The 24,306-nt window shown below is 38.7% G+C and overlaps 1 protein-coding gene across 7 annotated transcripts in view; it reads left to right on the top strand.

The window, feature by feature from the left end:
- The window catches only part of ARHGEF7 (Rho guanine nucleotide exchange factor 7), an 87,885-nt gene extending 63,647 nt beyond the window's left edge, over window positions 1-24,238 (top strand). Inside the window, exons 19-23 of one of the 7 annotated variants that reach the window (XR_013837855.1) lie at window positions 4,184-4,360; window positions 10,856-10,947; window positions 19,481-19,580; window positions 20,328-20,382; window positions 22,165-22,248. Coding sequence is in view for 5 of the 7 variants with exons in the window: in XM_079972587.1 (XP_079828713.1) it covers window positions 4,184-4,360; window positions 19,481-19,580; window positions 20,328-20,382; window positions 22,165-22,287 (455 nt within the window). In the remaining 2 variants the exon portion in view is untranslated. Of the gene's footprint in view, window positions 1-4,183; window positions 4,361-10,855; window positions 10,948-13,555; window positions 14,302-19,480; window positions 19,581-20,327; window positions 20,384-22,164 lie in introns of those variants that run through there. The other 6 variants (XR_013837854.1, XM_079972587.1, XM_079972588.1 and 3 more) reach the window with 6 other exon arrangements.
- Window positions 24,239-24,306: the final 68 nt, after the last annotated feature.

The raw sequence follows: 24,306 nt of genomic DNA, 5'->3' as shown, positions 1-24,306 counted from the left end.
ATGTATCACATCTACATAAGGGAATAAAATACTCTTTGGTTTATTCCAGTTTGCACAGTTTTGCCATTAGTCTATAAAAACTAGTTTACAATCTATATTTCCATGCTCCAAATTCGTCAAATAGTTTGCTATTGGCAGAAATCAATGTAGACATTGGTTTGGGTTTTGTCTATTAAAACTTTTTAAGCCTTACATTTAATCAGGTTTTCAGCAAAATGTATTGTTGAGAATATCTAATGCCAGTGCCAGTCTTACTAGACTGGGAGCTAAGACTCTCATGCTGCTTGCTGCTCTGGATCATTAATCAGAGGTCATACGTGTCCACCAATAATTGAAATTTGACCTGTTTAATTCTTAGGAATTTATTGTAGGACTACTTTTTAGTCTTTTCACATTTAGATTTTCTGGCTAGAACCTTTATGAAAAGGTTCGTAATGTTTGTAAGCCACGGTATCAAATCGTTGGTGCTGTGTTATGTCTTTGTGCTGTTACGTTTAGGCTGTTTTAATCATTCTTTTCTAAAATCAGACTTTATTCTAGTCCTACAATTGTTTTGAAGTGGCAGCTATTACGTTTCTATGGGCGATTGCACTAGGGTGGGATCAGATAAATTGCTGATGTTTTGAATGGCACAACTGTGCTCAGTTGGTGTTTGTCATTATTTTTATAAGAAAAAAAACACAAAGTGAAAAGAAGTGTTTTGTGAAGCATACTTTTTTTAGTTTATGCAACAGTGTGCTTACAGAAGCTCACAGCTGGTACAAAATGTATTTTGCTTTTTTGCTGTTTCCCCCTTTCTATGTATATTTTGTAAATATACATAGTGCAATAAATTTCATTGCATACATCAAAAAATCTGCAGCTTTTATTTGCATTTATCTGCAATGAAAATAAAGGTAATAGCTATTAGATGCACGGCTTCTTTTTTTCAAGGCTGCTGATATTGTTAAAATTATATTTGTTTTTGTTTTTTAAAATTATCTGCCCGTGTGTAATTTAACAGGAATTGGCAAAAGGAACAGGATTTGGCCTTGTGCTTTAGGAATGTGGCCAAGTATAGATGTAATGCTTCTCAGTCTCTTGCGTGTGGTTTAGGAGACTGGGAAACGTGTGTGCCTGCATCAGACTCGAGAGGACATGCAATAGCTAAATAGGCCCCTTTAGCACAACACCATTTCTTTGTCTCCAGTCTGTTCTCACCTCTGTGTTCACATTCTGACTGTTCCTCATAGTGCAGGTCCGCAATTCCGTTAGTAGCACCGTCCACCTCTCATTTTGGAGGTGCTGCTTCTGGAAATGCACATTAAGTATGGCCAGGGGATAGGGGAACCCCATTGCCCTGGAAGTCTGTGGCATCAGAGGGTAGGACAGAAGCCTTTTCTCTCCAGTGGAAAAGCACAGCCCATGTTTTGGGAAAGGTTTTTGGGAGATGGGCATGAAAAGGGAAATGGCTGGCCACCAGGGTTTCTGCCTCCGCCCCTCTTCTCCTAGTTAAACCATGTCTTCAACTCTTGTGTGCTCTATGCTGCTTTCAGGGCAATAAAAGCATTTTTCTAAGGGCCTTTCCACACAATCAATCTGTTGCGCAGCAAATGTGTATTTGCTTCTTCTTTTGAGTATAGTTCACACATCTTCTGGAAGGAGGTATATTACTTTTGAGGGGAGACTGCAGAGAAGCAGTCCTTTCCTGCGGAGATCTATTGCAATTGCCAAATGAGATTTGGTTGCATAGGCATCACAGGTCCCAGGATTTATTTTATTACATTTAGGGATTATTATCATGCTCGTCACTAACGTTCCTACTGAATATTATTCTCCTCTAGTTAGTGCCTGCATCATTCTTTAATCCCTTAAGAGAGAGAGATTGAAAACATTTATTCAGTTTTCATACATTTTTGTTGGGGTTGTTAAGCATAGGAGTGTTAATCTAGCATATTTGTGTTTTAAAAAGTTTCCTCATCTTCCTCTCCCAGCAAAAAAGACAACGTCCACCCACTCACACCCACCCCACCGTACAGTTCTTGATGCTGGAGCACCAGCTATTAGTGTCACTAATATTCAGCTTCTCTCTTCCATGTGGCAAGGCTATCTGCCTCCTTTATTATATAGAATCATAGAATTGTAGTGTTGGAAAAGGACCCCAAGGGCCATCTAGTCCAACCCCTTGCAATGCAGGAATCTCAACGAAATAATACATGACAAATGACCATCCAGCCTTTGCGGGTGTGGACAAAATATTGAATATTCATTGAATAGCGACTTAGAGAAACATTGCCCACAGCCTAAAATGCCACCGATAAGGGCATGACTCCATTCACTGATCATGTGAAAAGGTCCTTAAGTATTGTTGAAAACAAGTGAGAAGAACAGCAGGTGGAGCCAAGCTTCCCTTGTAAGCCCTGGGTTAGTTTGCTTTTACTGTCTGTATGAATGGTCTGCAATCACTTGCCCTAGTAGGGAAATCCATGTGTGCCACAATGTGCACATGGTGCTTCTGTGTGTACGGTTTTGTTCCCTCCATTGAAGCAAATGGAGAATCTGTGGGAGCGACAGATTTGGGGCCCCCTCTTCACATGTCCAGTCTGCATCATGGTTGCTGCTGAAATGGCTGCAGTTGTACAAAACGTTGCTCAAGCAAACCCAGAGATTGCACATGTGAATTGGGCCTTAGCTCCTACATGGGTTTTCTTTCCCTGGATCATACTGATCCAATACTAGCTGTGTTAGGTGTCTGTACAGTTAGTGAGCCTTCTGTTTCTCCCATCTTGAGAATCCAGTTTTGCATCACTTTAAGATTCTCCTTTATTTTTCAAGCTAAATCTTCTGGGGCCAAGTTTTTCCTTCCACGGGCATGGTTTGGAATAGTTCCTGTGGAGAAATGGCATTTCTCACGTAGTCTCCCAGAAAAGTCTTTGTGTGGGATGGTAGAGTGCTGACAGCTCCTTGTTACTAATTTCAAACCCCACACCCCCCAAAGTAGTTCTCCATGGGAAGACTAGGGCTGGGCGATGTCAGCTTTTCAACATCATGATGTATCACCAGCCAAATATAGTGATACATCATGATGTTGAAAAGTGGAGGGAGGAACAAACTGCATCGGCCCTGGTTCTGCGAGGGAGTGGTGGTGCCTCAGCTCCCTCAGCCTTGTGGGGTTGGGGTCGATGCAGCTTGTTCCTTCTTCCAGGCGCTGGTGGCGGCGGAGTCAGGCACAGGCAAGCCTCACCCGTGATATGCCACCGGGTGAAGATGCCATCGCACTCTGGTCCTCAAACCGGTCCTGGGTGATGTATCAGTACATCGCCCAGGCCTAACCAAGGCCCTCTCATGAAGGACAATATGAGAGGGGGGAAGTGATTTAGAGGTAGTGAATAATAAAGTGGGCACAAAGACTTAGATCATTGACAGCTGAATTCCACTTAAATCCAGAATACTTTAAACATTTTTTTTTTAAAAAAAGTCTGATTTGGTTTACATTTAGATTGGCTTTATAGCACTTTTCAGAAGACATTTCTTCTGGAAATGCAAAACAGCAGAGCCGTAAGAAGTATTTTCATTAAAAAAAACAACAATAGAGACTGCTCTTTTGATACATTAGTCTGTGCTTCCACTTATTTTCATTTTTAAATACCCAATTTTAACCAGAGTAATTGGTCCTAATAGCATTAAAATGAATATGAAAGCAGAAGCACCTTCTAAATGTGACTGTGGGTTGGACCCAGACTTTGATGCAATCTTGTACACCTTTACCTCGGAGTAAGTCCTGTAAGCTTACTTCTGGGAAGACACACATAGGATTGTGCTGCCAGTCATGCTTGGAGTAGGTCCATTGAAATCACTGGAACTTACTCTTAAGTCCCATGGATTTAAATGGGTGTCCTCTAGGAAAGTCTCAAGTCTGTATCCAAGCCAACCAAAACAAATTCAGATTCTTATTGTGACAAATGTCTTTTCTTTTTTTAAAAAAATGTACGTACTAAATATAATTTGTACATAAAACCCAACCAAAATAAGGACAGCAAGATTTGGTGCCTTTTTAACAATATTTTCTCTTTTCCTTTTCTTCCCGTCACCTTTTGCTTTTGTTTTCATGTGTTTTGGTTGTGGCTTATCCTGTATGTTCTCCTCCTCATCCCACCTTTGCCTGTCTACATCCACCATTTCATTTCACCCCATACATCCTTAGCATGGCAAGGCACTGACCTGATGCATAATCACGTCTTGGCTGATGATGACCAATCAAGTCTAGACTCCTTGGGTCGTCGCAGTAGCCTTTCTCGTTTGGAGCCTTCCGACCTCTCTGAAGACTCTGACTATGACAGTATATGGACAGCCCATAGTTACAGAATGGGGTCTACATCTCGTAAGAGCTGTTGCTCATATATCTCTCACCAGAACTAATGCACTTCTGAGCTTTTCTTAACAAATGCTTGTTGTATCACAGCCTGCTTTTCTTAGATGTTTTCTTGCAGTTCCTTGTCTCTTTTAATGTGATATTTTAACAACCTTTGGGGTGGGAGAAAACCAATTTCTGATACTACAGTCACACCTTGTTGGGATACACTAATAGGATCTCTTTTTTATATAAAGATTGGGAGCATTGATATGTAGCTATGAATGGTCTAGTTTTTGTTTGGTTTTTAAGTTTCGGTGTAGCCATAACACTTATTTCCTTAGCCCCCTTTCCAGCCCCATTTTTACAGCACATGGCTCGTATTCTGTGAAGCAACACTTGTGCCATCTGTATGGAAATCCTTTTAGCCTTACAGTGTTTAGGTTGGTGTGTATTAAGAATAAAGCAGGGGAAACCAAACACAACAACTGCATAAATGTACAAGGAAAATCCCAGAGAGGTGTATATGCAGTTAACTCTGTGTATTCGTTTTCGAAGAGCAAGCCAAGTGTGTTACTATCCTGCCTACAGTTCTTAAAAAGCTGGGAGAACCACATATACGTTTAAAAAGTTGAGCAAGCATGGGATGGTTCACAATTGTAAAATACTGTTCTGATAACTATTGGCAAGGTGAAGTTCACTGCCACTTTATGCCTACAAGTCAGAGAGTTCTGTAGCTTGCTCTGCACATCCATCAGTGCAGATTTGGATGTGTTTCCTTTAACAGCAGACCCTTCCTTCCCCTATCTTTGCAGCAGACCATGTTTGATACTTAAGGGAATTTCAAAAGCAGTTTTCAGCACAGCTGCCTGGTGTGACAAAAAGAATGTCAGTGCGCTGAAGGAGTCATAAGCTCCTGTGTCTAAAAAAGCTCTCTGGCCTGTGGCTGATAAGTTATAAGGCAATGTTAACCAATACATGTGTAACAGTAAATCATTACTTTTTGTGGAGGAAGGAGTTCCTAAATTTTATTTGACGATAAAAACACTTGCTAAGATCCCTTTAAAAAAATGTCCAGTTTTTGGAAGTGCCATGTCTCTCCCTGTTGACTTTTTGAAGTTCATTCAGCTCTGCAGATCTTGCTTATGTCTGCAATTGCATGTAACTACAGTAGTACCTCGGAAGTTGAACGCCCTGCGACTCAAATGTTTTGGCTCCTGAACGCAGCAAATCCGGAAGTGAATGTTCCGGTTTGTGAGCGTTCTTTGGAACCCAAACATCTGACGCGGCTTCCGATTGGCTGCAGGAGCTTCCTGCAGCCAATTGGAAGCCGTGCCTTGGTTTCTGAACATTTTGGAAGTCAAATGGACTTCTGGAACGGATTCCATTTGACTTCCGAGGTATGACTGTATAAGCTTATTAATTTCTTTCATAAATACACTTTTTGTTTGGATTAATAGTACCCAGGGCTTTTATTCAGCCAGAACTCACCAGAAAGCAGTTTCTGCACTTCTCAGGTGGGGGCCATTGCTGTTATAAGAGAGGTGTTCATTCGTGAGTTCCGGCACCTCTTTTTCTAGAAAAATAACACTGATAGTACCATTGAATACTTTGAGATACTTTTTGGATTATAGGAGCCCATTATACTTTTTGGGGACCTCTGTTTTGCAGATAAAATTACTAGGAAATGTAATTAAAATAAAACAACAAAGAATCAGAATTTCTATTAGAAATTGGCAACTTCTTTCCCCCTAGGATGCTGAAACTACTGTACCCACTGTCCTAATATCATTGTTTCAATAAATTAAACCAAGCATAATGTTCCATTGCTGCTTTCTAGAAACTTAATCATAAATGATTATGACTCCTCAGATGACAACAAACATCTATGCAGGTAATTTTTAGTTTCCACTGCTTAATGACTGAACAGGATACAAAGGGCCTAAGGAACAAACTGACCCAGTAGATGTAAAATTACTTGCGCTTAACTTTAAGCAATTTATGAATAAATGTCCCAAAATTGAAGCACTCAAGAGAGGATTGTTAGCAATGAAATAGCATGGTCCTGTTTCAGCTGCACCTAATTTAACTGCCAGCCGATGGTCCAGTTTTGGCTGGAGAGAGAGAGAGAGAGAGAGAGAGAGAGAGAGAGAGAGAGAGGTTTGCTTCAGGTCAAATGACGTGGAAGGCAAGACACTGATTGCAGTCTGGCCCCACTTAACCAGTAAGCTACCTGCTGCTGCAGCCTTGACTTAATACCAGCATTTCATTGTAGTGCTCTATCTTTGCACATCCCAAAAGGCTGCAGAGAGTAAAATGAGGAACCGTATGCAGCATAGCAGTGACCCAGAGGGATGAGCCAGGAGCACCAATCTACAGAGCTGTTAGCTGCTGTTTTACTGGGTTTTGAGTCACTTTCTAGCTCCTGTGCCACTGTGGTAGTAACAGGAGGCTTATGCTGCAGTTCCAGTGGTTTATAGGATTTGGCTCAAGTTTTGAGTAGGGAAATGGCAGGGGTGGATTTTCTTAGCACACTACATTCAGAACATCTTTCTTTTCAAAATGTGCCCCCTGCTGGAATGCTTTCCTTCCTTGGGGAAAAGTATATAGGGTACTCATGCACATATACAGCAAGTGCAGAAGCAGATGGAAGGAGGCAGCTTGGGTCAAAACAGCCAGGCCTCTGTTGCCTTTCGTAAAAACAAAAAAGGGAAACCAGGAAACTGTTCAAACATGTCTGCTGCATAAAGCCTAATTTGACCCTGAGAATTCTCAAAGCTCAGTTTAAAAACAAAACAAAACAGACAACATTGAAGGGATAAATTTAAGCAATCGTGTTCTGGCTTTTAGACAATAGATGTTTCTTACAGTGGCTGAAAGCTTTTTAACTGATTCTGTTGCTCTCAAGATAATGTATTATGGATATGGTATACCATGGTTTCCTTGGAACTCCCCCCCTCTCAGAATTATGTTTAACTAATTTTGAATATCCAAAGCTCTGAAAAAATTGCCACCATTAATTATTACAAGAGCTGCGAACCATCAGAACAATGGAGTCTTGTTGCGGTAATTTTCTTTGGTTTAACCATGCCATTAAAAGGTCCTTATCAGTGTTCTCACTGTGGCAGACTGCTGGCTTTTGTGAATGGATCAGAAGTGTTAATGCAACCAGCATTAAAATATAATAATAATAATCCAGTGTTAAAATGGTGGTATTCAGCCCAAAGTTTTAGTGTTTTATTTTTGTGAAATTTAAATGATATTAATAATGGTACCTAATGTTATACAATCTGTAAGATAAGTGTGTACAGTTAGTATTAAAATGAAGGCGTACAGAATTTGAATTAGAATGTTAGGTGTGAGCCATTGTCAGTCCCTTTCACACAGCTTAAATGATACTGCCATTCAATAAGTATTTGCTATAAGGTGACAGTAAGCTATTATTAATTGTGTGTTTTGCATAATCATGCCAAAACACAATAAAATGTGTATATAGTGATGTTTTAAAAAAGAACAAATATATATATTGTTCATTTCATTTGTGAATGGGAGAAGCCATCTTTAGTAAGTTACTGACTTTTGAAGACAGTTATAATAGATGTATATCTGAATGTGCATTGTATTGTACAGTTTGCATTTTCTTGTTTGTGGTGGCATATAACAACTGCGTGTTTTCTTTTTGTTTTTTTTAAAAAAAGGTTTCTGTTATGTACAGTTGAAATAAATTTTGCATTTACTAGCCTATGCCTTTAATATTAAAATTATTATGCTCTGAAAAGGACAGGTTTTTATAATTCCTTTTTAAAAATATTCCTTTTGGATGTAGTCAAGCAATATGGAAGCCAAGCACTAAACTAAAAGTGTTTCATTTAGGGCCTGGGTGTGTGTATATATAACACCTTTTGTGCTCTGATGAATTATTTCAAACAGATTTTGCTTTATGTAGGGTTTTAGGTTTCTAAAAACAACAACAATCACCCTGTAAAGTTCTAAATTTCCAGTTATTTGCTATTTATAGAACATAGCTCTGTAGTTGCGTTTCATTGTGTGCAGTGGGCAACCTCAGATTGCGGGTGTTCATCTGCATCAAATGTGTCTTTCTAGATTAGATGGGAAAGGGATGTGCACCCACAACATCAGCTGTGTATGCAGATCTTATTTGCTGGATCAGGGTACACATGATTCAATACATTTTAATATGGTAGTGTGACTCCTCTGGTATTTCGCAGGGAGCATGCTTAAATGACTTAAAGAAAAAATGAGTGAGAAATGTCTCAGATGTTTTCAGGGTATATGTTTACACATTTGGAGCTCTGTTGTGTAGGCTGATCAGTAGTATAAATAGCAGCAGCAGATCCAGTGGGGCATCCCAGGTGAGTGAGGGACCTTTCTGATGTGGCGGTGCTCTGGCACCCATGAGAAATGACTAGATTTGGATGGAGCATATATCCATCAACTGGCTCTTGAGGGCCACAGAATTTTCACCGAGGTACCTGGATTTTCAAAGAGTAAATGTGTGTGATGTTGTTGTTCTTAAACATTGACATTGTGTGAACTAAGTAAAATACTGGAAAAGGTCCTGCTATGTAAATATTTGTATTGTTACTGCTATGTTGGCAATTCATCTGAACTAATCACGACTGCTTTTTTCCCTACTGAGCATCCATATCAGTTAGGGATTTATGAGCAGGTCTCTTTCTGAAGTAAGTATTGCTGTGTCATTCCCTAAAACTCCAAAAAAAAGGGGGAGGAACAATGTGCACTTTCCTCTGACTTCCTTTGTCAAAATACAGGAGCTAATGCTGTAACTTTGTAACATTGGAGTTTGGTGTCTCTTAAGACTGCAATCTTGTATATACTTACTTAGGAATTAAGTCTCATTGGATGGCAAAATTTTCTTCTGAGTAAACATGCATAGGATCAGGCTGTAAGGCTGTTTTAACAGATTTTTATTTCAGTAGTTCCCTGAAATATTTTATTGACTTGGTTAGCATGTAACGCTAAGCCATGGTTTATTAAATCACATTTTTCTATTGTCCAAACAATAGAATCTTAACCTTGGTTTGTTAACCATCTTAACCTTGGTTTGTTAATCATGAACAAGCCATGCTCATGAGGCTTGGTTTATTATTGGTTTATAAACCTTGGTTGATATTAACCATGGTTTAGCATTACGTGTGAACTCAGACATTGAGGTTTTTTATGTTCATCACTTGTTCTTGGTAATAAAGAATATTGGTCATTGTCTGTGACGTAAAATGATTTATGACATGCTTGTTTAGCTACATAAATTTTCAGTGCATTTCCATATGCAAATATTGACAGTATAAAACTGAAGAATAATAGGATGTGTGGTAAGGTGGGAGCAGCAGCTAAAGGAATAAAATGCAGAAAAGTGTTATGTAAACACCTAAAGTTGAAAACAGAGATAAAGAAATTTTATTTAGAAGTGAACATGAAGCTTAATTGTAACAGTAATCCATGGTAATGGCCTTAAAATAAAACACAATTAAATATTTTCCCTTTATTAGTTTGAATATTGCAAAGCATAAACAACTGACTTCATAAATACAAGGTCTCAAATCCGAAGTTATTCTTTTGTTAATGTAAACATCAGTGATTTTCTGCAGCACCTCACATCATGATCCACACTACTTCCAAGAGTCCACCATCTGCCAATAGCATTTATTGGGTTGGGCAGGTAGGGGTCTGTAGTGGGAGAAGGGGAATTCCTGCTCTATGAACTGTGTTCCTTTCAGGGAAGGAAAACTAAGATCCAAGCCAATGAAATGTGCTGTTAATGGTTGACTTAACTAATTAATATTTTGCCAGGTGACACTTGCCAGTCAATTTTCACTCTGAAATGCAACACTTGTAGGTTTTTGGCTAAAGGTATTCAGAAGCAGACTTTCAATATGAGCGGTACTGTTGTGTATATTGTTTTAGTTCCAAAAGTATACCCAAATGCTTCATCAGCTTTGTATTGTGCTAGGGAAATCCAATTAACTTAAGTAAACACAGTTAAAACACTTCAGATGTTTTCCAGTTAAGCTGTCAGGCTGTGATCCAGAATGAATGGTAGGATTAGATTTTTTTTCCTACTCAGTGCTGTAAGAATCTACAGCTTGTTGAGTTTCGTGAAAAAAATTGAGCAGGGGCTTTTTTAAACATATAATTCATAATTACCTTTTAAATATATGCCCTCTCGTCCTGTTTTTAAAAAGTGAATACAGGTGATCTGCTATATAAAAATATATTATCCTTTCCTCATCTTGTGGTCTCTTCATTTCTTGAGACCATTTTCATGAAAAGACAAGATAGAAACCTATACAAGGTGTGTTTCTTTACAACTGTAAATAATGTGTTACATAGCTTACTGGAATAAGTGAACAATTGTTAGCTTGTCTACCTTGTTTATTGATTTGGTTTAAGCTCCTATGTGTAGTCCAAAATGTTTTGTTTTATAATCACTTCTCTCATCCTTGTATTTTAAAAGGTTTTATTGTTTATGTGTCATTTACTCAGATCAGGACACAACAGTCTTCTATCTCAACCATGAGTTCAAACTGAATGAGCAGAATTGTCAAACTAAACTGAAAATTATTTTTTTACTCTGGGTGAGTTTATATAATCATTTATGACAGGAGGTATATGTTTCACCATGGTTAAATATAGTTCGTCTTCAGTGGTGGAGGGATTTCCGGAGCACATTACTCATCCCACTTGCTCTGAAGGTGGCTCTATTCAAGTCCTTCTTGGCCCTTCTGATAGGGGGAGACTTCCAAGTTCTTTCTCTCTCTGTTCTGAGTAAACAAGGTTGGTGCACTAGCATTGCTGTGGGGCCAAACGGACTGCTGGCGCTCCTTTTTTATTGTCTCCCTCCCTCCTTGAGTTTTAGAGTCTGATCAGGAAGGGAGCCAACACACAGCTTCACCTTTAGAAGGTACTTAGAAGAAGAAGAAAAAGTGAGGAGCAAAGATCATGCTGATAATGTTTCAACAACCACCAGTCTAGGAACAGGATGCTTCATTGGCTACCCATAAATAGGTGGTTAGCCCCTGGGGTACTAGGAACCAGCAGGAATAGGGACACCACCAACCTAGGACTGCTGTTCACTTGGCAGAAAAAAGCATGAACTTCTGGGCCGAGGATGGACACCCTCTCCTGTCCAGCATAGTGGGTATGGGTGTTCACCCAGAGGTTTTTAATTTGATTTGCACGTTGGTGGCCAGATATACTAGTACTGGCCTCCATGAGAATAGAGAGAAAGCAGAAAGCCAAATGCCCTGACCCCACAAATTACCCGCCAATCCTGCCACCCACCTTCACCCTAAGGCATAGGGCTGGGAAGGAGAAACATGAAAAGCAGGCTCTTAAAATGTAGACAAATTTGAGCATTTACTAGGTGAAAACTCAGCATGTTTGGAACAGGAATTTCCACCCATCATTCATACACTTTATTCTTATTATTCTTATTATTATGGGGGGAATATTAAGTTTCTATGACTGGTTTTCAGAAGGTGTGTCTGTTGTGTTTGGAGTATTATGCCATAGCACTGTAGTGCAGCTCTAGGGGGATTAATGTACGGCTTTAATTTTCCCCCTAACCTAACATGCTCACTTAGATTGCTTGCTCCTCCCTTCCCATTTTGGGATTACGGGTGTCCCTTACAAGCCTCACAGCAAGAATATTTGACCACTAAACAATTTGAGAACAAGTTCATGAACACTATTGGAAGGAACAGCCAACTCCAGTTACAGTTCTCTTCCAACCAGTGTAGAGGAGCAACAGGAGGATGCTCTCCATACAATCCCAGGCCATTTGTCCTTGTGGAGCAAGGATTCATTCAATACTTTCATCAAGCCTTGAAAAATAATGTTATTGTTGTATTAGTTGACCTTGGGTGTTAATCTTATAATTGTCAAGAGATTAGAGAGCCACCTTAACTTTACAAAGCTTGTCAAATGCCACATATCCCAATGGGGGAAGCCAGTCAAAATGGCAATTTATTGACCTTCACAGAATCTCATGGATGTGTATACATTCCCATTCACTACCATCACTGCAGATTCCCAAGTTCCATAAACAGGAATGAACTCTTTCCATACAAGACCCTCCCAGTTAGCCTCTCATCGGCTCTTGGTTTTTACCCATACTCATAATGTTTCTGATTCCCAACTATTCACGTTTAACCAAATGGCCACCAGTATTGTAACACCTTGGCAGTGTAGGTGAGTTTCAAATATTTTGTAAAATAATCTTATTGTGTGCAAAAAGTTGGAGCTTGTCAGAGGCAAGGGAAACTTCCTTCAGAAAATGGAGTCTCCAGATGAAAAAAACAACATACACTTTAGCAAAAGAAATGCAAGCAGATGATAAGGAAAGCAAAACAATAATTTGAAGAGCACATCACTAAAAACATTAAGACCACCACCTCCAATAATAATAATAATAAAATAATAAATCCTTAGATATATTAGAAGCAAGAAAGGGGCTAGCACGGTCATATATGTGCTAAATGAGGAAAAGCAAATAGAGAAGCTAACTGAATTATTTGAATCTGTCTTCATTGTGGAAGATGAAGGCAAGATCCCTGTTCCTAAACTAACTTTCTCAGAAAGGGAGACTGGGGCAATTAGTGGTGCCAGGAGATTACGTTCTATGCCTAATGACAAATTAAAAATGAACAAATCAGTGGGTCCAGATGGAAACCACCCAGAGTTCTTGAACTCAAATGTAAAAACTTAAAATTTGTAACTTGTCCCTAACTGGAAAGTGCCAATGTAACAGCAGTTTTTAGATCCTATGGGAATCTGGGGAATTATAGGCCAGTTAGCATTTGTTCTGATGGTAGAAAGCATTCTTAAAGATATAATTGCCACACATGTAGAAGAACAAATCTTGCTGAAGAAGAACCAGCATGGCTTCCACAAGGGTAAGTTCTGTCTAACCAATTTTCAGAGTTGAGTGTCAGTAAGCATATGGATGGGGTAATCCAGTACACATTGTGTAGTTGGACTATCAAAATGTTAATAAAATTCCTAAAGACTCCTGTAAGGTTAGCAGTCACAGGATAAACAGACAGATCCTCTGATTAAAGGATAACTGATTAAAGAACAGGAAATGGAGAGTAGGGATAAATTGATTCTCACAATGGAGGGGTGTAAAAAGTGAGACCTCCCAATGGTTAGTGTTGGGACCTGTGCTTTTTAACTTGTTCGTAGATGACCTGGAGTTAGGGGTGAGCAGTGAGATGGCGAAGTTTGCTGATGACACCAAATTGTTCAGGGTGGTAAGTACAAAAAGCGATTGCAGGCTGCTCCAAAAGGATTTCTCCAAACTGAATGAAATGGCATATGTAGGCAAGTGTAAATTGATGCACATTGGGGTAAAAAATTCTAACTTCATATATATGTTAAGTGAAATGTGAGTTAAGCGGTTATTGTGCATAACAACTGACCATTGTGCACATTCACCAGGCAAGGCATCATGGAGAATGTGCACATAATTTTTTCATGAGGAGGAGATGGTACACATTTCTCAGTCAATATATCTAACCTCCAATAGGCCTTGGGAAATGTGCATATTTTGATAGAATTTTGTACGTTCCTCAGGCAGGTTTTGGATTATGCCTGACTGCTGTTTTCCTGACCTGAATCAGAGGTACTTTATACTCTTTCTCTCCCAGCTCTTTTCCCATGATGATTGACCTCATGCTGCTATTAAGCTTTTTCCTAAGTTTAATAGACATACTTGAGGGCAATTTCCATCATAATCATGGCTGGTTTAAACTTTCCCTCTCCTTGCAGCCCCCCTTGTGCTGCTCAGCTGACTGGTGAACAGCTGAGAGGTGAAAAGGGGGCTGGACAACAGAAAAAAAATTGATATTTTCCTGCCCCCCTGTCTTTCTGCTACTTGCCTGATCAGTATGATGTGGGCCATGTAAGTACTGACAGTGGTCTAGAACAGTGTTTCCCAACCTTGTGCCTCCAGCTGTTTTTGAACTACAACTCCCATCATCCCTGACTAGCAAGACCAGTGGCAAGGGATGATGGGAATTGTAGTCCAAAAACAGCTGGAGGCACAAGGTTGGGAAACACTGGTCTAGAAGCAGCTAACTGCACTTGTAAACAAGAAACGGGGAAAATGTGCATGTTTCTTAGATTATATGCATACTGAGCAGAGAATGTGCACGTTGGTTGGACAATGTACAAGATTCAGCTGAGATATGCACATACCCCAAGGTCTGTTGAGTATGCATATTAGCCAGAGAACATACAAAATTCAGTCAATATATGAACTTTCTCAAAGGCCTGTTGAAGATTATGTATACTGACTGGGCAAAGTACACAATTCCTTCTTCATGTAAGGATCCATGTACTTATTCTCCTTGAGGCCTGGGGAATGTTCTTGTCTTTCCTATCTGTTCTTTGCTTCATTATCATTAGTACTGGAATTGACAGAAACACACCTTATACCGAGCCAGACAATTGGCCCGTTTAGCTGAGTAATGCATATGGATCGACAAGGTGCTTTGTAAGTGGAAGCATTGCCATTACAAGGGTCTCTTGTCGCTTGTTGCTGTCATCTCCCCTCAAAGTTTGTCATATTTAAAGACAAGCCAGAATGCCTGGAAGTAGACACTTGTCCTCCTTGATGGAAGGATGTATTCAACGCTGCATGAATGGAGTTCCACTTCTCATCTCCTCTCCCTCTGCATCTCCAAAATCTCCCACCACTATGTAGCATATTTTGCAGGTGCACAGGGGAGCGGAGGAGGAAGTTTCATTGCACATGCAGAAGCCTGGCGAGTGGAACAGCAGTGTTGGCTACATCCCTGAGGATGTAAACATGTTCTTGACACCAGTCTAGAGAACTTTGGCTGATGCTACTTTGGTGTATTTGTGTGGAGGTTGTCAAGCTCTGATTTCAACCCTTTCGCATGTCTGTCTCCCAGTAAATTCAGCCACGTTGCCATGTCATGAATGTGCTGTTCTAATGGTTTGACTGGGACTTCCTATTGATGTGCAGGCATCTTTTGTGATTATTTACTTTGACATATCTTCAGATGAACTTTTTCAAATGGTTTATACCTTTCAGTGTTCCATAGTTTGGTTTTAAATCTACAGATCAGAAAGTTTTATCTTTAATCATGGTTAATCCTTTAGTCTTTTCTCGCTCTCTTTTCACCAGCTATTTTCTTGATTTTATGCATTGTTTATCTAAAGTATATCAATCAGCAAAGCAAGCCCCTCTGAATTTGTTATTGGAGTGCCAGTTGAGATGTGAATAAAATAATGATTGCCATGTGTGTGTGTCCTGTGTTCTGTATTTCCTAAGTAATGAGATTGTTAGTGCAAACTGCAATAGTTTTTAACCTTGTTACGATATTAGTTTTATTTTTACCACAGTTTTAAAGACCATTGAACATGTCATTTTGCAAAGCACATCTATAGGTATTTGTAAATCAAATCAAAAGATTTATAGTATCTTACTTAAAAACAAGGAGTTTGCAAATTGGGCTTGAGTCCCACTGAAATCAAGGGACGGGCTTCGTTGATCTTGCTGTTTTTAATTGCAAGCAAACTCAAATTATGCAAGAATGTAAAAATCATAACATTATGCAACACATTTTGTGTGTGTGTGCAAATGTTGCTTAATTTATATATGTTCCAATTTTATACTTGTCATGGTGCAGAATTTGGATTACCCAGTTATAAAAATTAAGTTATTTTGTTCCCAGGTACATGCATGCAGGTCATACAGGATTACCTCTAGAATTGCAACCTGGAAAAATCCATTTATTTATTTACTTGATTTTTAATTTCAAGGAACAAAACACCCCCATATAAGGAATAGAGCTTCTCTTACAGAGTTGAAAGAAAAAGAGCAGCTGGTGGTTGTAATTTTAGACATATTCATGCCTTACTTTGGTAACACAGCACTGTGAAGTATATTTACAAATCCGATTAAATTTAAGTTAAACAAGAACATTCACTTATTTTATAAATGATGAAGAGCCTGCAGGAGTAAATCACATGCTTTTTTAATGCAGGAAGCCAGAAGCCATGATGTGGAAATATTGGGGAGCGGGAGGCAAAACAGGAAAGTCTCTCAACTTCCTTACTTGCAAAATACTAATTGTATATTGACTTATGATTACTGTAGAATGCACACTTGAAAATCAACATTGGAGAAATCTTTAAAACAGCACTTTCAGTGGCTCTATCATAAGGTTACCAGATTTTTTTCAATGAATCTGGGGACACTTTTCAACTTCAGTAGGAATGATAGGATTTTGTCAGTGAAAATCACTCCCTTTTAAAGCTGCTGTTTGCTTTGGGATGAAATCCTTTATTAACACAAATGAATATATCCTTCCAATGCAAATAGCTTCAAATGAGCAAGTTCCATGAGGACCACTGCAAGGGAGGAAAGGGTTAAATGTCCCCTCCAGTCTCCCCCAGCAGCTGCTATTTGTATTTGTAATTTTTTTTTTTAAGTGCAGAATTTTATAACATGGGCGGCTTGGGCTTGATTTCTTGATGTTGCTGGATATTGTTTTTCAAAACTTCTTCCATTATTAACAGTCCACCTGTTTGTTGCAAAAGTTTATCTTGCTTTAGTTTGCTTCTGTTTTAATGTAATTCTAAATATGTATGTGTTCCTGCTGGTTGTTTACACATTTCTATATATTCTGTATGATGCAAATTTGCAGCATAGATGGCTTTCTTATATTGGCTTCTGGGAAACAGAAGAACTTAAGTTCTGTTGGGTTAATCAAAGCATTTGTATTAATAGAAGAAAATCAACACAACATGGGCTCATTTACAAGTCACTACCACTTGCTCACTACTTCCTGGCTTGTAAATACAAGTTAGGAACATTCACTTCAATGGGCATAAATTAATTTCAATATTGAAAAGTTGTGGTCATTTTGTGAAATGAGCTGTAGGTCAATCAGTAGATTTCCATCCCAAGCCGTTGCTAAATGAATTGTCTGTGGGATCTCTAGATAAACCTTTCGGATTTATGTAATTAAAATGTTTTGAAATGATTGGTGGGTTTTTTGTGGTTTTTCTAGACCAAAAGTGTGGAAGTGTCTTTGTTTTCCCCTTCTCGTATACAGAGCTTTGATGTGCCTTCATTTCAGCCCATTCCGTCACTACAAAACCATGCTTTTTCTTGCCATGCAACTGCATGTTTTTTAAGAAGATACAAGTTTTGGATGGTTTTAATATCCTAAACAACAAAGTTGTGCATTATTATTGGGAAATAAGTGGGAAATAAGTGATAGCAGGTCAAGCTGAAGGTTGTGTTTAGATTGTTATTTAGTACGTAAATAAATTAGAGCTGAGAAGCAGATCTGGCCTATTGTGTAGTCATGTTTGCTAGAATCTGTTCATGACTTTCTGTGATAGTTGCCTTACCATGTATCAAAAAACATTTAGTAACTTAACCTTTTTTGATGCCATCCATAAGGCTTACATTCCTTCCAGTTCCCTTTCCTTCTCCGTTTATTGTAACATCCATGAAATCAAAGCATTACTTGTTGAAATAAGTTGTGCTTCAGATCTCATACATTTTAAAATGATAGTTACCTAATTTCCAAGGGACTGAACTGATAGTTTGGATTTAGGTTTTTAATTTATGTCAGGGAGCTACTGATAAAAATGTTTGGAAATAAATAGCCATTCCTTACCACACACAAAGGGATAACAGTGTTTCCATGTCATCAATTTCAGTGTCATTATTGCAATAGCATCCTTTATTTCAGTACAGTAACAAGAAATTACTTGATTTACACTGTACTTAAAAAGTTAATGATGTGTCATCGTTGTGTGCAAAGAATAGCACAATTCATTCAGTGTTGCCTCTTTTTACGACATGGTGGTTTTTATGGTGTTTATTCTTTTAAAATTAGTTGCAGTGATGTGTCAACGATATTTTTTGTGCCTAATTGTTCTGGGTAATGATGAAGTACTCCTTGTTTAAAAGAACATCTATTTTTATGTTACCTTGCCTTGTCCTTTGATTTTACTTCTTAAAGTTCTTGAGTTTGAGCAAGTTAGACGGAAAACACTTGTTTTGTATCTTCTTTTTCCTACATTTGCAGCATAAAAGATCTGGTTTTGATCCTATTTTCAGAACAACTCCTGTGTGTAAGTGGCTTATTAAGATTTCTGTACCATAGGTTTTCGGTTTAACTAGTGACCATTTGCCAAATGGGAACTTGCTACCTGGTAAACTGGTATCATCCAGGTTGTAAGGAGGCTTTGACTACACATTTCGTACAGATAAGTGATAAACAATTCTCAATATAGGCTTTGTGGTGGTGTGTTTCTTTAGCTGTTGTGGCAGAAATATTTTCCTCTACACCTCTTGTATGGTTGTTCCTTTGTATCTACTCCTTATTTGTGTTTAGTTCTGAGAATATTGTCAAGAATGTGTTTCCCCCCTTGATCCTAAATTTTATAGTGACAAATAAGAGAAGAAGCAGTCTCGATATTATGTGACTCAGGTCAAATAGATTTTGAAAGTGAAGGCTAATACTTTGAATTATGCTTAGCAATAGAGTGGAGCATCATTACAATTTTTCTTCTAATGACCAACCAGTTTTAGAGCCAGGCTACTCCATTGAAGCAGTTGCAATTCCTAAATATTTTTTCATAAATGCCTCTTTTATTAGGTGTATTATATAGTCAGGCTATCACAACCACCCAAGATATTTTCATATGGCGTGCTTTTGCAGTATCTACAGAAATTTCAATTATATTAGTGAAAATTCATTATTGCCTGATTAAGTTACTGGCGAAAGATCATTATTGCCTGATTATGTTACTAGGCTCTCTATATAGAGTTTTCTTAGATTTAACTAGGCAGTGCTAATCTAATCTGCTCATAGCTGGAAAAACATAAGTGGCAAATTTGTTGGTCAGTCTCACATAAACTAGTGTGAATACACCTATGGTAGTAATTGGCATACGCCCCCCTTCCAAAAAAGAGAACTAGACATTATATGTCCCCATGTCCAATATTTCAAATAGCTGCTATGTAATAACAATCCTGCAGTTTTTGGAAACTTATTCTTTCATATGCTTTTAATAGTGCCTGGATGTTTATCTTTTAATTCTATTATTTTGCATTAGGCTCCCGTAAAGAATCTGCTCCCCAAGTACTGCTTCCAGAGGAGGAGAAAATTATTGTAGAAGAAACAAAAAGTAATGGTCAGACTGTGATAGAAGAAAAGTAAGATTTTTAAAATTTCTTTTAGCAAAATGATGGCTTTTAAGCAGTCCGCGTTCTTGAGCATAGGACGTTTTTGTGTGATAACTTGAGCTGCATATAAACTTGTTCCTTATATACTCACTGGCTTTATATTTAAGCAGATGAATATCCTACTGGAGTTCATTGCTGACTTGCGTATAAATGTGCACTGCCCTTCCTCTCTAGCCCATTAAGACTAATATCAACAATCTTCGGTTCTCTAACTTTTCTCTTTGCATCTTTCTCCCTTCATCCTTGTACCAGCTGGGAATTGATCAGTTTTGTTGGTAAGGTGGCATTCTTGAGTGCTCCGGGATTTCTGCTCTTATTGATACATAGAATCACTACTAGGTGCCTTTTTTTTGTACCGGTTGACGTTATTGTTTCCATTTTAAAATGTGCAGTTAAAGAGTTGCTTCATCTCAAAGCCCATTAAAACAAAGAGGATTTGCAGATGAACAGCATCTGCTATAGCAGATTGCTCCCTAACCAAGCAAAGTGATTTTATGCTGCCTAGTTGTATAACCTCTATTCCAAGAAAGGCTAAATTAAGAATATGCCAGAAAAGACCAAGAGATACTGCGGAGGAATACGTTGGCCATTTTTGTTTCACCTTAAAAATTGTATGGCTTCTCATTTAAATGTGTATTGATAGTTCTTGATGTGATTTTTATATTTACTTTAATGTAATATATTTACAAAGTATTCTATCTTAATTTTCTGTTTTAGAAGTCTTGTTGACACAGTATATGCATTAAAGGATGAAGTTCAGGAATTAAGACAGGTTGGTAAAAGATATATATCCCACCCTTTATCAAGACAGACTAGGAGGGGGCAGTATGCTGTGGTTTAGGCCATTTAAGATTTCAAAGAGTTAGCAATAGAATCAGTAAGCCCCAGGAGCAATGCTGTTTCATAGCATCAATGCTGGAGTGGAGGTTGAAGGAGGAGCATTAACTTTCTGCTCCTGCACCATGGGCTATATGGCAAATGTCTGAAGAGTGTGCTCTGCCTCCTTTAGATCTGTCTATCAGGTGTCAAGGTGGGCCAACAATCTACATATCCTCCTTACTTTGCTGATTACTGCTATCACTGTTACTAATGTGGGGTCAGCGTTACTCCATGCAGCTCCCTGCTTCTTCACTGCTGGTCCTTCCTTGTGGCATATAGGCACCAGGCCTTTGCACTTTGCTCTCCTATGACCTGACGGCAATGTAATACCTAGTGAACTAATTGTGAAAAGCCGAGTCATACTGTGGAAATGCATAAGCCCTATCGAGAAACAGTGAACGTGAAGCTTTGTCGCAACTCCCCTTACCCCCATCATCAGCTATAAACACATGGCCTTCTCTTTGCTTTTGATGCTTACTAACTGTTGCGGCATTTAAGCAGATGTATTATTGTAAACAGTTCGTGAAAATGAAAGCCATATAATACAAGCCCCGGAAAGCTATTCCCAAGTAATGCAGATGCGGAAATGTATGCCGTACACATGTCTAGAACGTTGGCTAGTCTCCGCCCTTTTGCTCTCAGTGTTCCAAGTTTCCAAAGTGAAATATATCCCTAAATATCAGGATTTCTTGGTCAGAGACTAAAAGGAATAAAATGAACCTTTCAGTAGTGTTAAGTAATCATGCTGTCAGCTCAAGGATTTCTGCTTTCCCTGTCTCCTTACCCCCTATTCTGTGCACAGCCCATGCCCTTCCTAGATCAGCTCTGAAGCATTTGGGGAACAGATTTAGGGGGCGCACAGGGGTAGTAGAGGTGGGAAAGTCTCGTTGTGCAAGTGGAAATTCTTGTGATGACAGGACAGATAACTTCCTCCTACATTTCAGCATTACCTTGTACAAGATTATTATTTTTGGAGATATGTTAAGTTTCGAGTACTGCCATGATTTTAATGTTTTGTGGAGTTCCCCCCGTTATAGTAAAGGTAAAGGGACCCCTGACCATTAGGTCCAGTCGTGACAGACTCTGGAGTTGCGAAACTCATCTCGCTTTATTGGCCGAGGGAGCCGGCGTACAGCTTCTGGGTCATGTGGCCAGCATGACTAAGCCGCTTCTGGAGAACCAGAGCAGCGCATGGAAACACTGTTTACCTTCCTGCCAGAGCGGTACCTATTTATCTACTTGCACTTTGACGTGCTTTCGAACTGCTAGGTTGGCAGGCACAGGGACCGAGCAACAGGAGCTCACCCCATTGCGGGGATTCAAACCTCCAACCTTCTGATCAGCAAGTCCTAGGCTCTGTGGTTTAACCCACAGTGCCACCCGATAAATAGTTATACTTTATGACTATTTACTTAACATTGTTCATGTACTTAAAATGGAGCCCCTTCTAATATGATACCTTTTCTTCCATTTGTGGCTTGGGCCTACTGATGTAGAGATGTTTTTTTACCTCATGAGGCAAAATATCTCTGGTCCCTGGATAATATTACAGTGCAACAGACTAGTGCTCCATGAGATCCTCATGTCTTCTCCTTATACAAACATCTCAATAAGAAACTAATCTTCCAGCTGTTCAGACCAAGTTACCATGATATGTTTCTCTTTTGTTTGTTAGGATAACAAAAAGATGAAGAAGTCTCTGGAAGAAGAACAAAGAGCTCGCAAGGAGTTGGAAAAACTTGTCCGGAAAGTTCTAAAGAGTATGAATGATCCATCTTGGGATGAAACCAATTTATAACAAACTTGCTGTTGTTCTTTTCTTTTTCTTTCTATTGAAAGACCAGTTGTCAAATCAAGCTGGGAAGTCTTCTGACATTTAGTCAGTGTTGCATAACAAGCACTACAAAGTAGGACTTAACTGGATCAAATTATTTTTATTTCTTACAATGTATAATAATAATAATAATAATAATAATAATAATAATAATAACCCATTCACTTAAGCTGTCTGTACTTAAGTGTAGATAGCATGGACCCTGAACTGAACTAGAATTAACTTGTGTGCATTTAAATTACCTCATTTTTGCAGCAAGTGCAACAGCTGGCTAAGCAGTCCATGACGCTACCCCACCCGCCCCAAAAAACACTTTGTAAATATTATCTGTAATTTTGAATGCATATGTGATCAATGTATCAGGACTGATATAGTGTTATAGTTTCTTCCTGTAATGATTGCAGCAGACAGACATGGCAGTGCCTGATGCTCTTCTAAAATTTACTGAAAATTCTGCTCCAAGTTGGATTGTTTTAAATTGTTCTAGACATAGTACATGTTAGTTGCATTTTTTTATGTAATTTCCCTACCTATTTCCCAGTATTCACCAGCCTGTTTTAATAACTTAAATTTATTTATGTCTGTTTAAAGCTTCAGACACAATTTTAACACGCTTTTTAAAAACACCAAGCTGTCAATGCAGTGACAATTGACACCATTTTGTATTCAAGTTAGCATCTTAAAGATCCAAGACAGACAGTTAAGTTTCTTTTGGCATGCCAATATGCAGAATTACTAGTTAAAGGTGGATGTACTTGCTCTTGTGTTTTTTTAATGGCTAGTTATTAGATGATTTGTGTAGTACATTTTTTTTTTTATGGTTGTGCATATACTTTTAACATACAGCTGGCTAGTATTTTAATTGAACACTCAAGCACTGCTGTCAAAACAAAAAGTCCCAATCAAGTGTGTGTAGGGTTTTTTGTTTTTGTTTTGGGATGGAAAAAAATGTATTATTTATTTTTATCATGATCGTAGCAAGTTTAGGTTAATGTATGCATGTAAAGCATTTGCAAAACTCAAACCTCAGAACTGACATTTGATCTTCCACTACTGTGCAGAAATCATCCCCTCCATCCTTTAAGATCAAATGAAATTATAGTCCACATAACCTCCATTCCCTTTATACAAGTAATAAATAAAAAAGAAAGGAATGAGGGGAAAAACCCAGTGCTTTATGAAAATAAGTCTCTTTAGTTTTCTCTGTCTGTATAAAATGTCTGTTACGGTGAAACGCGGCACTGTGACATTTTGGGTTGCAGCCTGGGACTCTGCAACGTGTTGGTAATCAGCGACTCTATGACGTGCAGTTTTGGCAGTATATACTTTTAAATTACCATTGTGATCATGTACCATGTCAGTGCGTCAGACTGAAGGTTGCGTAACATTTCTTGAAGACAAAGGAACTAAGGGATTTGGCTCCAGTGAATCAGTTCAAATCCTGGTGGTGTTAAATATCAGTCTTACTGCTGAGTCTAGGCAGGATCCTGCAGCAGAACGCACCCTTGTTCTGAGCTCTTCCCCTGTCTTATTGTGTAGTAAAACTTTTGCCTGACTCTTAATAGCATCACATATGTTACTTTACCTGCCCCTCAGCTGGTGATTTGGAGTAGGGGGGAACACTTGTGATGAGATCAGAAGTCAAGATTGTTTTTACTGCATGTTACAGGAGGAGTGAACCCAACATAGGGGAGCCATCTAAGGAGGTAGCTCTTGTGTTTCTTGTAATGTCACCCCGAAAAGATGACACATGTCTCTGATACTGTATGCTGTATGGTTGATTCTTCCATCGAACAGGCAATCCACATTCCCCATCCACGAAGCAATAAGACTCAGCTGTTTATTGTTTCTCGCTGTCAGCAACCAGAAATGGGCAGCTATACTTCCGTTGGAAATAAATGTTTGTGACGATAAAGGGCTTATGTGGCTGCTTATTTTATGAACTGCCTTCATACACACATAATTTCAGGAGTGGGAGTAAAT

This window comes from Podarcis cretensis (genome assembly GCF_951804945.1).
Source record: "Podarcis cretensis genome assembly, chromosome: 4".
Lineage (NCBI taxonomy): Eukaryota > Metazoa > Chordata > Lepidosauria > Squamata > Lacertidae > Podarcis > Podarcis cretensis.
This window is presented reverse-complemented; position numbering and strand designations above follow the sequence as displayed.